Below are 22698 nucleotides of genomic sequence, written 5' to 3' on the forward strand. Positions count from 1 at the left end.
AGGAATCCACACATGATGCAAACCTTTCTATAGAGTACTGGTACTGCAGCACATGGTGTTTAGAATGCAGGAAAAACAACCGGAAACCCATTACACATTAACCAGAAAAAGAGTTAAATAACACTGAATTTCTGATGAGAACGCAGTTTGAATAACCAAAGGTTACGTAATATCAACTCCACTGCATCATTATGAAGTGCAGGAATAGGCATTAAGATACATGCATCACACAGATACACAGACAGGCAGACACAGACACAGACACACACAGACACACAGACACACACACACACAGACACACACACACACACAGACACAGACACACACAGACACACAGACACAGACACAGACACAGACACACACACACACATATGTATACACACATACACACTGACAAAAACATGACATGCCTTGTAAGGTCAACATGTGAGCAGAGATAATTAATGGGATTTGTTCTGAGGCAACAAATGATGAGCATGCAGGGAACTGTGTGTCTTAAAGGTATCAATACATGGACTTGGGGTTCCCATGGGTGCTGTTCGGTGGTGTAATGACCGCCACTATCTTCATTACGAGGATTGACGATGGAAAGCTACAATGTGATAGTTAGCTGTCAATCAAAGTACATGTAGATCATGTATTTACAGGCAAGCTTCTGCAGCTATTGTTCTCCAGTATTGTTGTGATTCATATTCTTCATAACTTTGTACCTTCTTTCAACTGAAGTTATGATCAGAAGAAGAAGTGTGTTGACCTCTGAGTTTGGGCTGCATAAGGACTGAAACCCGTTGAGGACGAGTCCAGAGTATACTCGGGCAAGTGTCTATGGGAAATGCGTGTTGTAGCAAAATCAGCCCGTCCTCAACCGGTTAATGTACAAGTTTTCACTGAGGTAAGCCACAGACATGCAGTTTGTATACAACACTGTAGGGAGTTCTTTAACATCTTGTTTAAAAACACAAAAACAAAACAAAACAAAACAAAACCCAACATCCCTGAAATACAAATAAATGGGCTTTTGGGCACAAACACCATCATCTGTGCAATTGTAACAGTAGATTTTTGTATCTGGGACCACTGTCTTGCATTAGTACCCTTTTGACTCTAAAAAGTCAGCAATTTTATACATACTGCAGCCTACATGTGCATGCTTGTACCACAATGTGCATGGGCAAAGTCTCAGATTTAGGACAGATTTCTACTGAAATGGGGGCATCTGACTTAGCATCACTAAAGTTGCACGTCTCTCTGTGCTAGATTCCCCTTCTGTTGGGGGATGGAATCACGACATTCTCTCATGGCCGAATAATATCTGAACTAGATGGTGTTCCACGACAAAAGAAAAGAAAGTTGGCGGACACCGCCCTCTGTGGTTAGCCCTTAGACAGGTTAGGAGAAGCACTGACAGCATTGGTCAACCTGTGCTTGACTGACCTCTGCACTGGTCAGCAGTCAACAGATACATTTCAATGACTGTCCTTTTAGCCTGACCGCTGACCAGTGCAGAGGAGGGCCAAGCACAAGATGACCAAAGCAGCACATCCGTTTATATTGCCCTTTCTCTGACCGGTCAGCACAGAATTCTGTGAGTGTATTGAACTTAACCCGTTGAGGACGAGTCCCGAGTATACTCGGGCAAGCATCTATGGGAATGCGTGTTGTAGCAAAATTAAACCGTCCTCAATGGGTTAATAATGGGGAGCATGTAACCCTTTGATCCTTACCCTATCCCACAAGCTCTCTAGTGGAAATTTTGTCATACCATTATCAGTGGCGGATCCAGAGGGGGGCGCAAGAGGCGCACGTCCCCCTTTATTTATCGTTAAAAACAAAAGAAATAAAAAGAAACAAGGAAAAGTAGAAATTACGCGGTGCGTAATATATGTCCCCGCCGGAAGTAGCATTTTGTAGCAGAATGTACAATACAGGTCACAAATCAAGGTCAAAGGTCAAAGAAGTCAAAGGTCAAAATTCTGTGTAGAAAGTTTTGAAGCCCTCACCTGCCGCCATCACATAAAGCAAACAGAATCGAAATCGGGTTAGAAATGGCGAAGGAGTAGCATTTTGTAGCCATTGTCCAATATAGGTCAAAAATCAAGGTCAAAGGTCAAAGAAGTCAAAGGTCAAAATTCTGTGTAGAAGTTTGAAGCCCTCACCTAGTGCCATCACATAAAGCAAACGGAATCGAAATCGGGTTAGAAATGGCGAAGGAGTAGCATTTTGTAGCAAAATGTACAATACAGGTCAAAAATCATGGTCAAAGGTCAAAGAAGTCAAAGGTCAAAATTCTGTGTAGAACTTTTGAAGCCCTTACCTAGTGCCATCACATAAAGCAAACAGAATCGAAATCGGGTTAGAAATGGTGAAGGAGTAGCATTTTGTTGTCAATGTACAATATAGGTCAAAAATCAAGGTCAAAGGTCAAAGAAGTCAAAGGTCAAAATTCTGAGTAGAAGTTTTGAAGCCCTCACCTAGTGCCATCACATAAAGCAAACGGAATCGAAATCGGGTTAGAAATGGCGAAGGAGTAGCATTTTGTAGCAAAATGTACAATAAAGGTAAAAAATCATGGTCAAAGGTCAAAGAAGTCAAAGGTCAAAATTCTGTGTAGAAGTTTTGAAGCCCTCACCTTGTGCCATCATATAAAGCAAACGGAATCGAAATCGGGTTAGAAATGGCGAAGAAGTAGCATTTTGTAGCAAAATGTACAATATAGGTCAAAGGTCAAGGTCAAAGGTCACGACTGAAATTCTGTGTAGAAGTTTCAAAGCTCCCATGTAGTGCTATCATATAAAGCAAACAGAATCAAAATTGGCTCATAAATGACAGAGAAGTAGCAAATTGAAGATTTTGATCACACACGGACGCACACACGGACACACGGACGGACGACCTTACTGTGATATACATGTACTTGTGTGTCTACCCCTTTGTTCTCCCTTTTGTTAAAATAGACACACAAGCAAAAATTTTAGCCACACAAGCCTGACGGAATAAAGGCCATCTATTGTGCACTATCGTTCTCCTAGCCACACAAGCATACTCTCGTTGGCACGGACACACGGACGGATGGACGGACGGACACGCGGACACACACACGTACGGAGCCCGTTTCATAGTCCCCTGCTCGAACTCGTTCGGCGGGGACAAAAATGAAATGAAACCCGGAAGTGGCACCAGAAATATTAGTTGCGCCCCCCCCCCCCCCCCTTTACAGAAATCCTGGATCCGCCCCTGGTTATGAATGAAACTGCTGTTGTTTTTCAAACCAAGTGTGAGAGCAAGTGTGAAGGAATTGTAGGTGGGCTAAGCAGGAGGGCAGAATACAAACTCAACCTTCCTTTTAGCAACCTACAGTCGCCATCATATCAAATAAAAGAAGTATGTCACCATCTTGAGCCTCCTCACATAGTTTTCTTTCTTTCTGTGGGAAGGGAAATGAGGGGGGGGGGTTGAAGATGGCTGGGCAGAAGATCAAAATTCACCTTAAAAAAATGGACACACATCCATTCAAACACAAGAGACTACCAGTCTTGTAAGACTCAGGAAAAGCTACATCAGAAAAGATAGTAATGTAGGACACCAGAGAGTGGCCTTCCATGTCATTATGTGGAATCAAGACTTGAACTTGGTGGATCTACAAGACTGCACCTCGAGTGTACAGATCTGTCGAATTACATCAACCTCCCATGAGAAACATATTCATTTTGAAGTATTTGATGAGTGGAAAATGTGCCCTACATTGCAACTTGTGCATGTTTGTATTTGAAAGAGTGAGAAAATGTGCTGTTGTTTGGTCTCCCTTCCACTGTAAGATATGGTGTGTTGGAAGAACTAGGTCGTGCCATCGCAAAGTATGATGGAACGCCTACGTCACAAATAAATAGAGACTTGATTGCCAACTTCAGACATCTTTCGCCGCCCCCTCGTCAGACAAAAGATGTGTTTAGCGAAGATGAATTTCACTTAACAGACACGCCTTGTGCACTTTTGTAATATAATCAATCATTGTTTAGAACACAATAAAATTTACTCTCTGGCAGCAGACATACGCCCCCTCCCTGTATCCGAATTCCAAACGGATGGGTGACTGCAACAATTCAACCTATAATATCCAGGAAACCATAAAACCTCTTTGTCTTGATGCTGTATCTATTTATATAGAATATATCCTTGATGCTTGTACTTCATCACTTTGATTAAAAACTTATTATTCTTTTGAGCTTGATGTTGCTCATATATATAAAGGTATGGATATCTTCAGCTGAGAACCAGGACGCTATCATGTTGTACCATTTGAGCGTAAATAGAAATGAAACAATCAATTTTCATGAAACAAAAAGTTTACTTTCATCCAAAGTGGGTTGATTTATACACGTTGTTAAAAATATAGGGTAAGATAGTGCCCTTGTGGTTTAATTTGGAATATTTTACTAATAAAAGTGGCAACAAAAAAAAGAGAAGATATTTAATGCAATTTCACTCATCTGACATGCACAGGTTGTGCCCGTCCCACCTCCTCTATTGGTGCTTTCCACAAGAGAAAAAAAAAGAGAGAGACCCGGACACCACAAAACACTGACTATTGCGGGGGAAATCGAACCTCAATTTCAAACTTTGGCCAGCTTCAATCGCCCCCTCAAAACACAAAGATGTGCTTGCCAAAGATGAGTGGCAAGACACGGACACGCTTCATAGGCACTCTGGAAGGTAACGAATTGTCGTTCAGCGTGGAACGAATAAGTGGAAGATGAATGCCACACTTTCGGTTGTGTGCGGCGGTATTCAGCACCACACTGAATGAAAAATGACACTAGAATACCATATTTATGAACATGAGGTTTCAGAGGGAGATAATAAAAGCACTACAGACAAAAAAAAAAAACAACCAACATGCTGATGAGACAAAAATAGTATATAATTCCTATCAGTATGCTACACTTCCCTCACGCCCATTTCTGAGTAGGAGAGTAAGCCATGTGGCTGAATGAAGTTTGGTATGACCGAAGATTGTGATCAAGACTGTTGAACACCGAAAACTTTGCAAGCATGCATGAGGGAATAATAATCCATCATTTTTGTCATTTCCCTCAGTTTCTGAGAATAAAATAAAAAACAGCTGCTTCTATCAGCATTGCCCCATAATATCTCAAATTCATCTTCATGACAAGGGGGGGGGGGGGGGGGAGGGAGAGGAAGATATAATACGCAATTAAACAAACTGGATATTTCAATCACACTGAATAGTTTTGCTAATCCATGTAGTCCATAACGCCCTTAAGTGCCTGAAGCATGTGATTTGTCACAAAAAGAATAACAACTACCAATTTATCAAAATTTTTAATCTACAGCCCAGCTGTCTGCTACTGTATACGCAATATGTTTAGTGAGTCTAAATTTTTGTGAATCGGGGCTCCCGATGATTTCGCAAGTGGTTAAATTTACGCGCAAGTGGTTAAATTTACGATTGTGGAGTATAGTACTGAATGGAGAAATGAACATATGTGTATGTCACATTTGTATCAGGATCAGAGTCAATATTTTCACGTGTCTTTAAATTCGCGAAGAGCACCTGACATGCGAAATTTGCGGAAATAAAACCTCACGAAATATTCGGTGTATACAGTTTATGAGAATATATGACATTTGTTGCACTAAAATAATATGTCAGATACGATTTAGACAGGAAGAAGTTCATGTTTTGGTATTGAGCAACACGATCTCGTAATTGTACAATCTCTGTACAGAGGGAAACTACAATATAAACAATTTTGATTGTCTTGATTCATACCATCAGCCTGATTGAATCCTGCTATCACCCTGAGATTGGTTCGGATACTAAAGAAATGGTCCCTCCAGCCAATTTTAGTGCCAACTATCACTCTTACAAAGCCCAAAGGATGGGCTTTTTTCAATACTCAAACACCTTTTCCTCCCTTTCTCTTCCACCATAGAAAAGTGGTATCATAGACATTCTCTTTTGACAAGAAAATCCATTTTGCCGGCAGCTTTGCCAGTTTCCATGGGTAATCATGACAAATGTGGACCCACCACCATCGCTATGCCGATCAGTGGGGGCGCGCCGTCCTTCGCACAACTGACGCGACCTTTCCAGCCACACTCGCTCCATCTTCCCCGCATCTTGACAGCTGAATGGATTCATTCATCTCCATCTTTGGTATCCTAGCAACCCCTCATCAGAGGGGATGGTTGGGAGGAAAAAATATGATTTCAAAAACAGACCCATTTACATACGCTTGCCCTGATTCATCTCTTGTGTGATGTGCCACCACATTGGGGGGGAAATGTTGATTCCACTTTACAACTAAATGTGATTTGTGGGGAGGCTTACGACATCCATGCCTTGCAAACATTCCTCATGATTTGGTTCCCAATGACAGAACTCTATGCTGATTGGTCACGAGCGCAAATGCGAGGGTTGAATCGAAAATGAGCTCATATGATTCTATTCGTAGCTATATGAGGCAAAAATCTGATAAAAGATCAACAAAGAATTCAAGGCTAAAAATCAAGTAACTCTTAGTGAAGTGGTATACCTGATGAAATTTGAAGGAGACTGTCATCTTCGGAGCCGCAAATATCATTTTCTATCTTATTTTTTATCATCAAATCAAATATGAAGCATAAGGCTTTATCTGTAAATTTGTTTTCAACAAGTAACACCATCACCTTTAGGGAAAAAAAAACAAGAAAGAAAAAAGAATAAATTGAGGCATCAGAAGTGAATCACGTTTGTCGCTGATTGCCGGTAGTGGCATATATTATCTGATGAGCATGAGTTCTTCATAACATGGATGCCCCCATTTGATGCTAACATAGCATTCAGGTCCAGTTTTGATAATAGCATAGCATCAAATGCCAAGTGGCCTGCAATCAAGATATGACTTTTTTTCTTCAGGGGTTGGGGGGGGGGGGGGTGAGTAGGGAGTGTATAGGGCAAGATTCACAAAGAGTACAGGCAGGATTTTCTTTATGCAAATCTTTACCCTTAGAAGACTCTGTGGCTCATGGCTAATGCTCATCACATGATTGGATGGCAGTTCATCTTGGGAGGGGCTTTGGGTTCCAAGGTGGGGGGATGCATTACCATCCTTATCCCTCCCTGTGTTTTGGGGTGGGGGTAAGGGGCTTTTGGTCCCAAGGTGAGGAGGGGGGGGGGGTGCATTACCATCCTTATTATTCCCTGCATTTTGGGGTGGGGGCGTTCATATCTTCACAAGATCAACTGTCATAATTTGGTGTCTGAGGGAGGATGCCTCCAGTCAGGTGCTGTGGTATTTGAGGTTATCCAGCCAAATAGGGCTGACAGATGTGCAAAATCTTTTAATCTAGGGTATCAAATAATACTAATGACACCATCACAAATTCCCACCCAGTATGTATGCATTATTCGCATGGGTTGGATACAATGACGTTCTGATTTATGCAAAAAAACTTAATGAAATCATTCAGTTTCAGTACCAAAACAAAGACAGTACACATACAATCAAATAAAATGATACTGGCTTGGATTGGCCAGCACTAATCACTAATTGTTGGCCAGAAGTGACACAAGCAGCAACTAAGGAATTTTTGTGTATTGGCCTTGAGTAACCTTTAACCCACTGAAGACCAGTCCCCAGTATACTCAGGCAGGTGTCTATGGGCAATGCATGTTATAGCCAAATCAGCCTGTACTCAACAGGTTAACATAATCCATTCAGTTGCTCTGCGAAGTCTATGAGTGCACAGTGCTGTTTCAGCATTCAAGTACACCTACCTAGCATATGATGCAGTATTGTCTAACAGCATTTCTAGTATAAAAGATGTGAGATCCATGGTCCTACAGGCTCATGATATATATTATGTTTCAGAGACTGCAAACATGCTGTTATGTAAAAAAGAAAATAAAGAAAAAGTGGTTGAAAATGAAACTTTAAAGGGCTGACAAAGAGGAGCATGTCACCTGAGAAACACATTTCTGCTCTCAGAAAGAGAGAGAGCCCCATTATAACACCCATAAGGAGAGACTCAAGTGTATCCCAGCAGGGCTATTTGCATGCAAAACCCAATTCCCCACTTAATGGAGAGGACAAAATGAATCGGGTGAGCGCGAGGAACGGGGACGATTTCTCACCTAGGAGGCACAACATCTCGGCTCTTGTCAGAATTTCACAGAAACCGAAAATGACTCACAAACTTGCTCGTTCCAGTTCTCAACACAACTCGTAATGAAATCTAAGCAGGCTAACGGCTGGAGACTGGTTTCCATGGCAATGGCCAAAACTCATCCCCAGAGAGAAAGGGAGCCTTCCTGACTGATATCTTGTACATAAAAGAGTTTTGCATTATTATCAATCATCTACTTATTTCAGCAATTTTCTCAAGGACTTTCACAAGAAACACACAAGCCCTTAGCAAGGTAAATTGGCAATTTAGGCAGCAAATCTTGCTATATCTACAACATGCATCATTGGTAGTATTCTCATGGACTTCACTGAAGCTACTTGTAATTGCATAATAATTGCATTTCAATTTCTAAAATCACTCTTTTCTGGTCAAGAACAACGCATCTATTTGGATAGAGTCCCCGAAAGACATAATTTATGACTACAAATGAAGAAAAATAATAAACAGATCCTGAACAGAACCTTCCTGATAAAAATGCATGCACCATGACTTGATAGTATCTTCTTTGCACAGGGGTGCGTAAAAAAAGTCATACTCCCCTCTTACGGGATGGGGTGGGGGGGGGGGCGGGTTGGGGAAGGAAAGCAAAATTTCATGAACTATCCCTTCTTCTAGACTGTCAAAGACAAAAAAAAAAAAAGAGAGAGAGCTAGATTTTTCAATGATGACACGGCAGGCGACAGAATCGGCGATGGAATTGAAACGCCGGCAGACTTTTCAAAACAGTGACACATCCTCATCCCGCTCTGATGCCCCAAGCCCGGGGGGCTTTGACCGCGAGATTTCACGCCTCGCGGCTTTCTGCCACATCCCCCCATGCCGGGGAAGAGACGACGGAGCGGAAAGAAATGTATCTGATTCCCCGCAGAACTCGAAAGAGTGTCGAGATGTCCGCCATGTCGGTATTTCCCCCAAGCAACACTAATCACCCCCATCACCTCCCATGGAGAACTGCCATAACTTGCGCCTCAATCCCACCTCGCCCTAATCCCTGGCTTTCTGATGGCTTTTGGCACCCACTTATTCCCCTGTCAGGGCAGCCCACAAACAATATCAAAAACAATCGAACTGCACTGAAATACATTAGCACTTTTATTTGCACAGTCTGATAGTTTTCTCTGTTTTCTTGTCATTTCGGGCACTGCCACCGGGTAATTCAAACCGCCAACTGAGTCCCATTTGAAGCTCCAATTAGCAAATAAGGAGGGAATGAGAATATTATGACAAAGAACTCTGTGCTTTTACTCAATTCTATTAGTTATCAACAGCATGCACCAACAGTATTCATGTGTGTTAACTCAGGGTCCTGACCCATTTTATAATGAGATCTTTGACCAATACTCCACCACTTCACAACAGTAGGTAAAAAAAAAAAGAAGGTATGAGACAATTTGTAAACAATGTCACATAAGCTTAAGATGGTGGCATTAACAAATGAGCACTATAAGATTGGAATTACAAGCAGTGAAAGTATAGAACGAATTGGGAATCACGAATGGTTAAGATTTTAATAAAATTCCTTCCTTTTTTTTTCTATGACTTCCCCATGGCCTGAAAAAAGGCTTTCAAATATTCATGAATTTCCAAGATTTTCTATGGCTATGAGAATCCCGTATAATGCTTTAAATTTTGACACAACATCAGAGGATATCATTATGTCTATGGTCAATTCCTTTAAATCCCTATTTTTTTCTTAAATTTCTACATGATATTTCATAGTCTCTCTGAAGATGACATCTTTACTTGAATCTGTAATTGCATTTATGATGCTGCACTTTGTTCTTAGCAACATAAATGCCTTAACTTTGTGAGTCTATCATTTTTTTTTTATCATGGACATCACAATTCCAAATACTTAACTGCTTTCCCATCGAATGTGGCCCTCAGCTTACTATTTGCAGTGGTTTCTTTCAAATTCATTATTGTCACAATGTATTGCACCTTATGTTGTGCAACCCCCAACTTCATTGTGCCTTTTTGATGCATTCCGCTCATAATACTGACGAGAGATTAGATGAAGCCAGAGACAGGCAGATATTCTGATAAAATTGTTGTAAGTGCATCAGTGCATCATGTACCTCATTAAAAAAACAAAAACAAAAACAGGCATGTACAATTATAGGCCATTTTGGTGGAATCTGCCTTTTTGTGGCATTCACACATTTCTGAAGGCATAGGTGAAGGGCACAAATATTTGAGTAAAAACAAAATAGCTCCTCTGTAAGCAAGATACTAAGATTCAACCCTAAATTTCCCAGGAACTTAGCCATGACTATGTATGAGGCACATTTCACAGTGACTTCAATTTTCATGAGCTAATCTAGTAGGCGGATGTTTGCGAGATTAACAATGTACAACCAAATATCGCCACTGCCCCACAAGTGCAATGCATTCAGTCTCCAGGGAGGGTAGTCATTATCTTTGCTTCTTGAAAATGGATGAAAATTATACCTCATTCTGCAACTGAGCTTCTCTATAATGAAATATGATAGCCCCGACAATATGTCTACAACACAGCGTTAACTCTGTCAAAAATGTACCTCTGATGCATGTTCGCAGAATTAGCTCTTGTGTGCCAATGCAAGCTATCACAACAGCCATTGCAAGGGTGATTTTGAGGAGAGCAGTACGTAATTTCATTGATGTTCAATCCTCGCGATGTCTGCGCCTATCAGTGCTGGCACAGGGCGCCAGCGCACAGAGCAGCTGCTAGGGAAGGGGTTAACGTGATGAGGAATGGTGGGCACGTACCTGGGCTAATCTGTCGAAGCGGGCGAAGAGCTCGTTGAGTAATTTGACCAGCTCCTGGGCCGTGCAGGTCGAGGAGAGTTTGGTGAAGCCCTCGATGTCGGCAAACAAGATGCTGTGGACAGATGCAGGGGAGAGAGAGAATGTGAAGTGTCGGTGGGGGTCAAGTGGTTGCGATACTTGGTTTACAGCTAACGTGGTGAAGAAGCACGGAGGTTCAAGTCAGCCACCGAATTAAGATATCCAGTAGCATGGGGACTTATTTTGTATTCCAACAGTTGCATCGCTTCTGCAGCGAGGACACGTTCATCTCATCACCACCCTAAACTTTCCTTGTGATGTTTGTAGCCTGGGAATGGCTCCTATCTCAAGTTTGTTTCTGATGTTGTCTCGGCAAGATTGTTTAAGCACATTTTACATTATAATGTACAGGGACAATGACAGTTTATTTGCAACTCATATTCATGAACATTTCAAAGGAATCAGACGCGAGTTTCTTCACTTTGTCTCTTGCTACAAATTAAATTTGTCAAGCAGTAGATGACAAGTTCGAGTCCCACTGGTTCCTTTTTCCGACATGTTTGTTAATTTACAGATCAGCAGTTGCCATCTTAACAAATTTAATTTGTAGAGGGAGACAAAGTGAAGAAACTCGCATCTGAACCTTCATCCCTCTGAATAATATTTTTCTTTCATTTCAAAAGAATCTTTGCATTTCCAAACAAAACATGAAATGATGACATGACATGTGAAAAGTTTTAATCAATCTGAGCCCTGTATGTCTTCAATGTTAAAGTCCCTTAATGCCAGTTATTGATAGAGTTCTGATGTACAGACCTGGCAAGTAATGGATTCAATGAAATTCATATGTACACACACGCAACAGATGTGAAATCACAGAGTGTAGTACAGTGTATCTTCTGATGAATTAATTGTCATATTCATGAGCACAGAACATGTAAAAAAAATGAAGATCTACAGGCAAATAAAGACTTCAATATGAATATTGAAAAAAATGCAGAAAGTCTACAGAGGAATACTGCAGAGTTTGACTGAATATAAAAAAAAAATGCAGAGAGTCTATAAGAAAAATGCATTTGGTAATATCGAGCACTGTAAAAACGAAGAATATTCGCGTGCATTTTAATTTCGTGAATTTTGTGAAAGCCGAGTTTTGCGAAATTAAGATGCACGCTAAAGATCTTGTCTACATCATAATATTATGCATTGAATTTTAGAGGCAACTCGCGATCATGCTGGGAATGAAATTTCATGCAAAAATATTATATTTTACAGTATAAAGCTTATATCCTACTAAACACATATCTTCAAGGAAACTGTAAAAATGGATAGTACTGAATAATACTGTGATAAAATGTCTTTAAACACTTCACTTGGCTGCTCACATACAATTGTATTGAGAGTAAACATTTCAGTTACTTCACGGACTTCCCACATACATGCATTTAGTGAAGCAGAAAAACAAAGTACGTTAACAAGATTAACATCTGAGCGAAACATTGCAAGTTGTAGCCACTTTACATCCTCTGCGGACTTCACAGCCTAACCTTGATGTCTGGAGTCAGACTGACCTGGATAGACTCTTCTCAACTTTTGCCTCAGCCTGAAATGGGGGCATTAATAGATCTTATCATACCAAGGCCTTAGCATTCTTAGGCCTGACTTGCTGTACAGTACACATCCAACAACACTCTCCCTCTGCAATAGCATTTACAGCATTCTGGCTTCCCTATAAACACACCCCATTGTAATGCATTATAATTCATATTTCTTCTTTCTTTCAATACCACACATTCAGTGCAGTGGAATTCAGTCTCCGTACTACATTGATGATATATCGTCCATGATAAAATACTAAATGCAATCCACAAATGCTCACAGTGAAGCATTTTGTAGAGCAAATATGGTGTCCAACATCTGTAGATTATAAAACATAGTGAAACAAAGTAAAAACCAAATAAACAGAACAAAACAGAACAAAACAAAAACAAGACAAATCAACCCAAGGACTACAATTTTACAAAATCATTTTGGTATAAATCTATCTTCCTACCCATTTATTTGATATCTACCTATCTGTCTCTATCAACCTATCTTTCTATCCGTCTATCATGTGCCTGTCCATCTGCATGTCTGTCTATCTATCTATCTATCTATCTATCTATCTATCTATCTATCTACTATCTATCTATCTATCTATCTATCTATCTATCTATCTACTATCTATCTATCTATCTATCTATCTATCTATCTATCTATCTATCTATCTATCTATCTATCTATCTATCTATCTATCTATCTATCTTTCTCCCCCTCATTTTTGCCTGTCTTTACTGCTTAGCTCTTACTATTGGTGAAAGAGGATGAAATCTATTGGTGAACCGACACATTTCTGCATTCCTCGTCTTCCTATATAAATATGAAACAGATATTCTTCTTCTCTTCTTTCCTTAAAACAACAACAACAAATATTCCTAGCTGCTTGTCTACATGGCGAAAAGTCAAACTCCCTCGGAATCACTCTTCATTGTACCTGGCACACGGCTGCATGCAAAAACCGCAAACTCTCATCACGCCCATATTGAAATGGCAAATGATTGCATCTCTTAGGCCTCAATTCACATCGCCTCCCCCTCACTCTAGCTGTTTGGAGATCAATGCCCTTATTGTCTGTCCAGGCAAGCTGTCTGTCTACAAATCTGTTCTCTCCCCAATATGTCTTACCGACGTATGTATCTCTCTTCTCCTTGTTCTCAATCTAACACATTCATCTACTCTCGGACATTGCTCTCAACCATTATTTAAGCACATTCATCTGCCGAATGGATGTACTGATTTAGTACTGATTAATGCAGGCATGGCATTTAAAGTGGCGCCACAACGTATTCTGGCCCTTTTTTTCCCCTTTATATTACTTTCTGGTGATCTGAGTAAGATGCAATTTGTTCACATGCTTTGTAGATTTTGTTCAATATTTCATTACAACCTGTGCCTGAACTAATTTGCATTAATGCGTAGGTGCTAACTAGAAGGTCACACGAGCTTTTAAAAGGACCTGTCTTACTGGAGGAGACATTGCCGCGACTGTCGCGACTCATATCAGTCCCTGTGACTCGTACGACTCAAAAGTTCCAAGAAATGGTTTGTGCTCCCACCAAGAAGGCAATTAAAGCGAAACTTCCAGGACTTTTGCAAACAAGGTGGCAACTTATTCACTCAGGAAGTTGCAGAGATGTCACGGCGATGTCTCCACGACATCTTCACAGTTGCAGATTCATCTCTGCAACATCTCCAGTAGGTCGGCAATGGGCCTCTGCAAGGTTGCGGAGATGTCTTGGAGACATCCCAGACGCGATTAGTCTCCACGACTATTAGGATATGTAGCGCGGACACGACCAGCTGGAGACTGGAAAAAAGTCTCCCCCCCAAAAAAAATTGAACATGTCCGATTCTCTCCCGACTCCCCCAACACCTATAGACATCTCCGCAACCACTCTCCGACCAGCAAGCCACGAGTCACAACTACGTCACCACCTGGTCTCCAAGCCAGTGAGATACCCTAGCAAGTCAGTTCAAGTACTGTGTACACCAAATATTTTGCAAGGTTTTTATTTTCGTGAATTTCACGGGTAGAGTGCTATTTTCAAATCTAAAATCATGCGAAAAATACATTAACTATGATCCTGACATGACTGTGACATGCATGCATACATATCTGCGTTCAGTACTGTATTCCGCAATTGCGAATTTAGCCATTCAAGAAAATGTTAAGAAGTTGAGACTCATGAAAATTAGACCTCGCTAACTCCATGCATATGATGTAATAAAGTACACTCTGGGCACGTGCAGATACGTTGTATATGTCATTGCTGACCTCTTGAAATTGATATGTACATGTAAGTGAGGTCTTTGAAAATCTATGTAAGTCTTCATGAAAACTATGTTAGAAATATTCATTCCATGAAAGAGAGGCAAATACATTGTACACATATACATGCACATGAACATTTATTCTTTTCATCAATACAAGCAATCTATATGTGGCACTTCCATGTAAAATCCCACATTTAGATGGGCTGTTTTGAACCACTCTTCTGATCAAAACTCATGTCTTGAAGTCTGTGGTTCAGAGGTCACTGAGGTCATTATACTAACAGTGCACTGGCTTATTGTCTAAGCCTCTTAACATTTAATCTATATCATTCACATATTTTCTGGGTGCCACGTGAGTATCAGCCCTGAGACAAAAGGTATTGTAACCATCTCTACGGACACAGTGCTATAACCCAGTAAATACTGACTTGTGTTTTTTTGCACCTGATGCAGTGGAGATGATGTGGTCTAAATCCAACCGGTCAATAACACAGAGATGCCAAATAAATTCAGTGTTTGCTACATCCAATGATAGAGTGGAAATTGTTTACAGTGATGGGTTGGAGACAAGGAAATTTGTGTTGATATAAATCGGAAAGACTGGCCCGTAAGCTAGGACACTAAATTACGACAAGTTGGGAGTCTCATCCGGTGAGTAGCTTTATATGGATGTGAGACATAGAACGTGATGAAAGCTGATGAAACTGAACTGACAAGTTTTTTTTTTTTTTTAGATCTGGACATATATACCCATTCCCAGGATAGTGTAGTGTGATAGAAAAATCTAATTCAAACGTTCAAACTGAGGTACAACTGGAAGATACTGATCCCATAGTGCTGAAGTTATGTCTTACCAAGAGAAATTATATGTTTTTAATAAGAGCGGAAGATTACATTAAACATTTCATTCTCCAGGATAATGCAAATGGATACCATTCCAAAGGCAGGTCAAGATTCATTTGGATGGACAACATGAAAAAACATATGGATAATATATAGTATGAATACAAAAAAATGCACAAAACCTTACGATGTGGCAACACAGCAGAAAGAGCTCTCAAGTGCTTCGTGCAGGGCATTGCACTAGCTGAATGAATGAATATTGAACATTTTGCACAGCGGCAGCCAAAAATAGCACAACAAAGGGCAGCTATTGATTTCTCTGGGAGCTGTAAAAAAATAATAACCATATTAGGTTTTCTGATTTTACCAGATCTCCTAGTCGAGAGTTTCAACTGGAGTCACACACGTTAGAGAATAAAGATGCACTATTGGGCGAGAGATTACCACATGACTCACTGCAGCTGACAAAAACATCTTAATACTCAGTTTTGAATCATTAACCCGTTGAGGACGGTTTGATTTTGCTACAACACGCATTTCCCATAGACGCTTGCCCGAGTATACTTGGGACTCGTCCTCAACGGGTTAATACTGTTAAGTCATATCAGTCTGCTCAGGACTGTTGGTAGATAAAACTATTTAGTAGTTTAAACTTGGACTTATTCTAACATAAACCTCTTGCCTCCTTTAACCTGTTGAGGACAGTTTGATTTTGCTACAAAACACATTTCCCATAGACGCTTGCCCGAGTATACTCGGGACTCGTCTTCAATGGGTTAAGGTATTGTTTTTTGTCACTAAACTCATCACAGAGAATTAATTTCTGGACACCACCTCCCTATGGTTTGATGCTCTAGCTTTTTATTGCTAAGTTTTGCTTTGCATTGTTTATGCTTTATAAAGGGTACAATAAATTAAAATCTGTCATTTCAGCCATCTGTTGATAATCCATATTTGTTTGTTTTGGGTGCAGAATTTTCAAAACCTCTTCACAGCTAAATCTATATCTGATTCCTAAATTTGTAACATTTTTTTCTTCTGAGCCAATGCCTATTGCTAACTGCAAAAGGGAGCAATCATATTTGAATAAATTTGAAATTCTGAAAGACCCCTTTAAGCTGAGAGATAGAGAGTGCAGGGGGCCAACTAAAGTGGCGGTTTCTCTTCTTCCTGTCAAAAACCGGAGGACAGTCTGATGAAAGAAAAGGGGCTCATGTTCCTCTCAATGCTAATTTTCTCACCGCAGACAATGCGCTGTGGAAATTGGGGTTACCGCAAGGGGGGAAGGCAGATGATCTTAAATATGTGTCACTAAGGGGGGGGGGGGGGAGGGGGGCGAAAGAGTTTGGATCCCTCACTGCATTCAGACTGATAAATGATGGGCATCGTTCTCAGCCACAAGTGCCGGGGATCAGATCTGAGACGGAGGGCTCTTGTGCCAGGCTTGCCGGGCGGAATCATCTCCAGACGTAGGGATGATTTTAATGCGCAGCGGCAGATGGCAACGCATCCCTGTAAGAGCCAGTTGGGGAAAAGGATGACAGGGGAGGGAGGAGATGGGCGACTTGGGGAGGAGAAATCAATAATGGAGCTGAGATATAGAACATAAGCTGTTGCCTCCCCATGCAGTTGCCGTCAAATCGTTGGAAAAGAGAAGCATGAATAGCGTCTCGCACACAGCGCCGTCTGGCTGTGGGCCGTGTCCTTTGTGAGAAAAGATGGAGGCCAGCGCTTTGTCGCATTATCTCCTTCCAGAATATCAGACAGGGCATCATCTTTACTCAATATATGACATGAAATGGCAAAAATATCATCGGTATTTTATCAAACACTGCTTAGACCGTGCAAATGCAATCTATTTTTAAAAATTTCACATGTAAATGCATCTCCCAATTTTGGCTGAAGCCATTCATAAACTCTAAATTTTCTCTCCTTAGCTCCTGCCTGGCCCTAACCAGAGAGTTACTGTATAAGCTGTTATTTTTGTGAAGGTTTAATTTTCGCGAATCACAGTTGGATCGCGAATTTAACAACACGCGAAATGTCGCCATGCGCTAGAGCAATAATGCATTTACGTTAGCAAAGCATCAATTCGCGAAAACAGCATCTCGCGAAACTGTCTGTGACCTCCTCATTTGCAAAAAATATCTGTACGCGAAAATAGCAGCTTTTACAGTACTGAAAGGGGTGCCAGTCACCGCTTGCATCTCGTTTTCTGGCCTATCCTATCTAAAGCACATCAGGGGGGCGTTTTATCAACGAGTTCGTCGGAGGTTTTCACCGACAAATTTGCTATCAGCCAATCAGACGCAAGGATTTCAGTAGCTTTTAACAGTTGTCGGTGTAAATCACCAACAAAAAGTTTCATGAAACACCCCCCAGGGGGGCGTTTCATCAACGAGTTCGTCGGAGGTTTTCACCGACAAATTTGCTATCAGCCAATCAGTCGCAAGGATTTACACTGACAACTGTTAAAAGCTAATGAAATCCTTGCGTCTGATAGCAAATTTGTCGGTGAAAACTCCGACGAACTCGTTGATGAAATGCCCCCCTGGTAATGATAGCCCAGCATGCGGAAAGCTTGCAAATTGTCATATTAGAACAGATTCGGCAGACCAGTTTTCCTACAGATTTGTATTGCATGCGCACCTTCACAACAAACACTTTCCCTGACAACGAGAAGGCTTATTGCCCAAGGCTTACCCGAGGCTTGCTAAACTTAGCAACAACCAATATATCCTGAGTGTATTCCAAGTATCGGAATACATGAAGTATGCAGAGGTGGATGGAATAATTGCTTTTTACTAGGTCGCTGAAGGAAGAAAAGAAATCCATAAATTTGGATATTTGTAAATTGGCCTATTTAGCATGGCATGAATATCTAGGACAGCATGAAACTGAATTCACAGGTGGATTTTCAAGAGAAGTGAGACAAGACTAACTGATTCCTAGCCTGGCTTCAAGACTAAGCTTTGTTTCTTCACCTTCACCAGAAAGGCCATTGTGACACAAAAGAGATTAAGAGGATTATTATAGGTAAATGGTATTTATTGACGAGTAATTTCCAGACTTCTGCACAGAGAAAGCACCACCAGACTTGCCTCCCAGCTAATATAAAACAGTGAGGGGTTACAGTGACAAAATGGAAGGTATTACGGACCTGTTGATTTCAGCCATTCAATTTATCCTTGACTGATAATTTCGTATCAGTGGAAAACTATTACTTGAATTAAGCAAGCAGCAGCCAGCCACAAATATTGATAGCCAAATGCCACTCCACATTGGGACTAATTTATGTGATCCGCTTCACATCGATTTGATATGAAGTATGGCAGTATGAGCCTTTATTTCTCTTTCTCTCAGAACGTTTTCTTTGTACTTTAAAGAATGTGTACAGTTCTGGTTGAGGTGAGGATTTAGCTTTTAGCGTTTTGCGAGATATTCAGAAACCACTCTATGAGATGTCAAAGAGCAAGCAATTCTAAGGGGTATCAAAAGTTTATTTGATGAAAATCGGTTTTGAAATGGCTGAGATATCCAAAAACAAGGTGAAACAAAGAGATCCTAAAAAAAGTGTGGCCTGTTGCCTTTTATTGTTATCACTTTTTTTGATATCTCAGCCATTTGAAAACCAATTTTCATCAAATAAACGTTGAATCCTTCTTAAAATTACATGCTCTTTCATATTTCATAAGAAGTTTCTCCTTATCTCACTTAAGAATGTTCAAAACATGACTTCCCACCTCAACCAGTACTGTACAGTCCCTTTAACCACGAGGTACACATTTATACCACACTCCATTATAATCTCAATTAGGGTGCATGCATACACTTAAAGGAGCACTGTTATAAAAGTTTGGTGTAACTCACTATCAAACCTAGATGAGAAATGGTAGGGAACCTAAAAACAGTGCACATTGCCTTACGGGCTTGAAATTCGGTTGCTACAAAGCAGTCTCTAAATGTTTGAGAATGATCCCTTTAAGACTGAAAATTTGTCGTTTTATTTCCACCTGAACACTTTAAGTTTTTGTTTTATTTCCATTCTTTTTTTTTTCACTCACACCTGTTTAGGTGGATACGTCAGTAAACACGACACACACGCCGGAATGAAAATGAAATTAGTCCTAATTGATTTTCCCATTCACTCCACACAAGGTTCAGGGCAGCCGTGCCATTAACTCCCCATTACAGCAATGATTGCCTCTCATCGTGGCAGGCAGGGGAGGTTTTAATTATTACTGTCATCAGGTGAGAATATAGCGCCGAGGCCCTTCATGGAAACTCACTCTGTCGCATATATTTTGCTTTTCTCTCGACGCCTCCATCACCAAACAAGGGCTGCTCGATTGAATTTGCCATTCTGTCAACACTGATTTTTTTTTCTCTCTCTATCTCTCCTTTAGTTTTATCTTTCTTACCTGGGCAATTTTTTATTTTTTTATCTAACATTTATTGAATTTTTTTTCCGGCAACCCCCAAAGACTTATATATCCATTCGTTAATTCCGAGAGTTGAGTGTGTTCAATACACGCATAACATCACAATGAGGATTTGATGACGTACAGTACCTACTCACTGAGCAGAATGCTTTACAGCCTGAACACATTAATTCCCACTTGCTGGATTACTATAAAAAAAAATACAAGCAAAAAAATAAACAAAACAAAACATGTGTAACATGACATATTCCAATTGTAGTCAACTGATATCTGCATTTTTTGTAGGTGACACACATTTTCTGTTGTTGATGGTAAGAATGACCAATAAATCTCATGTGAACTTATCTCTGATTGTTGAAAACTTCTGATAAAGCAGTGTATGTTTGGAGGCTGCATTAAAATGCCCAGGCTTTTAATACATTGTTACAAGTTGCCAAGTGGACTTGAAGACAAGCAGAAATTAGATTCCAGGGTAAAAGGAGGAATGCAGGCACAATGAAAGTACAGAAAAAAATTGTGATTTTATGAAATTTCTGCGCATGAGATTGTGAGATTCCTCACTAATGTGCAAACTGATGACTAAGTGGTGGATGAAAGAATTATTAATGCATCAACGTGCCATTGTACAATGCATACATGTACTTCTCTAGGCAGGTTTTATTTTCATACACATTAAACTCTGCTAGGGTCATTTGATATTGATGGAAATGGGTCAGTTGTCTGTCAAGATCACTTGGAAAAGCACAAAATACACGACACTTTAAAAAAAAACAACACACCTTTAAAACACACCTTTACTTAGAATATCTTGTTTCGTTCACATTCAGGCCATAAGATAAACTCAGACCTTGCTGCAGGCTTGTTTCTTAGTCAAGCATGATTATATCCCTTGCGAAAAGAAGTAAACTTTTCTTTAATATCACATTGAATATCACAAAACATCTCAATTTCATTTTAATCATTCACTCAGAACAGGTGCACAGATCCAGGTTACTCCATTCTACACCACTTTGGGTTCAACAGATGTTTGTTATCACCTAAAAAGAGACAGCAAACCTCTGAGAAGTAACGCAGTCACCGTCATCAAATTTCCTCAAGACACGATTCACTTTCATCGTCGCGTGGAGGTATATGATTCATTCCCACAGCAAACAGCATGAAAGCAGGGCACCTTGTATAATCATGTCTAGTCAAATTTCATACACAGTCTTTATTATTTTGTACACTTTTCCTAATATTTCACCCCCCGCAAGGCATTTGAAGGGTGTCTGATGAGCATTGGCCCAATTTGAGCTCGTGAATTATTCAGAAGTGTGGCTATTAAAGGACAGCAGCAATAGCTGTGTTCAGACGGAGGCAGTTTTGGTCGAAGTAACTTCGGAGGAAGGGTCGGAGTAACTTCGGAGGATAGGTCGGAGTAGTGCCCGTCTGAACAAAGTCCTGGTAACTTCCTCCGATTGGAGGAACTTACCACGACCTCTTCCTCCGAACGAGATACTCCTGAGTTTTCTCAGGAGTATCTCGCTACCACGACTAGCCGGTCGGAGTAAATTGCCCGTGCGGACAAGCCCTCGGAGTATCTATGAACTTACATACCTTATGACCTAGGTAAAACTTCCTGGGTCAAATCGCAATGTTGACATTTTGCGAGTACACATGCGCGTGTAGTGCAGTTTATTCTAACCTAGTCGATCGCGACAAAGAAGCTAGCGCTCATGCAGAAATTTCCATGAACAAGAATGGAGAAGACAAATGCCACTTGTAAAAAACAATCCCATGGTCTACGTGCGCGGCGCTACCACTTCCGGAAGTGACACCGACCCTCGCACATAAATTGGTCGGAGTTTCTTCCCACGACCTTCGTGTGGACACAAGGGTCGTGGAATATGCATTAATTTGAATTTTAATTACCGTGCCATAAATTTTTACTCCAACTAGAAATACGTCTGAACATGGCTATAATCTGAAAATTTTCTTTGAATGCTAAAGTAGGGAAAACTGTTCCACGTTGAAAGATGACTGCCACAATGGGAATGAAGGTACACTAAACCATAAATTGACAGGTTTATTATTAATCAACCCATTGAATGAAGACTAGTCCTGAGTATACTCAGGCAGGTGTCTATGGGGAATGTGTCTTGAAGCAAAAGCAGCCTGTCCTCAACAGGTTAAACATAGTTTGAACATTCTGTGGAAGCTCACATTTTATGTTTGCATATAAAATGTTATCAGCCACAACCACCATCTTTGAGTTAAATCTGATGAGATAATGTGATTGTTCGGTTATGTTTGTTGAATACTATTCTATTTACTTAAAGCCCAAACAAAGCTCTGGTATGCCTGCAAAAGTTGTCAAATTTCGCTCCCAAATGTGAACATATGCTTAGGAAATGTACAGGATAACGATGTTATAACAAGATATTCGACGGGTAACGACGAAAATGCGAAAGATTAACCAAAAAGGTTCAGTCTCAGTACTTACCCGAACGGGGTCAGGATAAACTCGGACTCGGGGATAACTCGGCTTCGCTTTGACGGCGGGATGAGTTGTAATGGTCGTCCCTCTGATTGTACAGTGTTG

General features: G+C 40.6%; 1 protein-coding gene across 1 annotated transcript in view; it reads right to left on the reverse strand.

Moving 5' to 3' along the window:
- Positions 1–22698, reverse strand: part of LOC139741961 (adenylate cyclase type 5-like) — a 232232-nt gene that overhangs the window by 92118 nt on the left and 117416 nt on the right. Inside the window, exon 5 of the mRNA XM_071652528.1 lies at positions 10942–11053. Coding sequence (XP_071508629.1) covers positions 10942–11053 — 112 coding nt within the window. The remainder of the gene's footprint in view (positions 1–10941; positions 11054–22698) is intronic.

The sequence above is a fragment of the Diadema antillarum genome, unplaced genomic scaffold (assembly GCF_040938485.1).
Source record: "Diadema antillarum isolate AM-2024a unplaced genomic scaffold, OU_Dant_1.0 seq00000966_RagTag, whole genome shotgun sequence".
Classification (NCBI taxonomy): Eukaryota; Metazoa; Echinodermata; class Echinoidea; order Diadematoida; family Diadematidae; genus Diadema; species Diadema antillarum.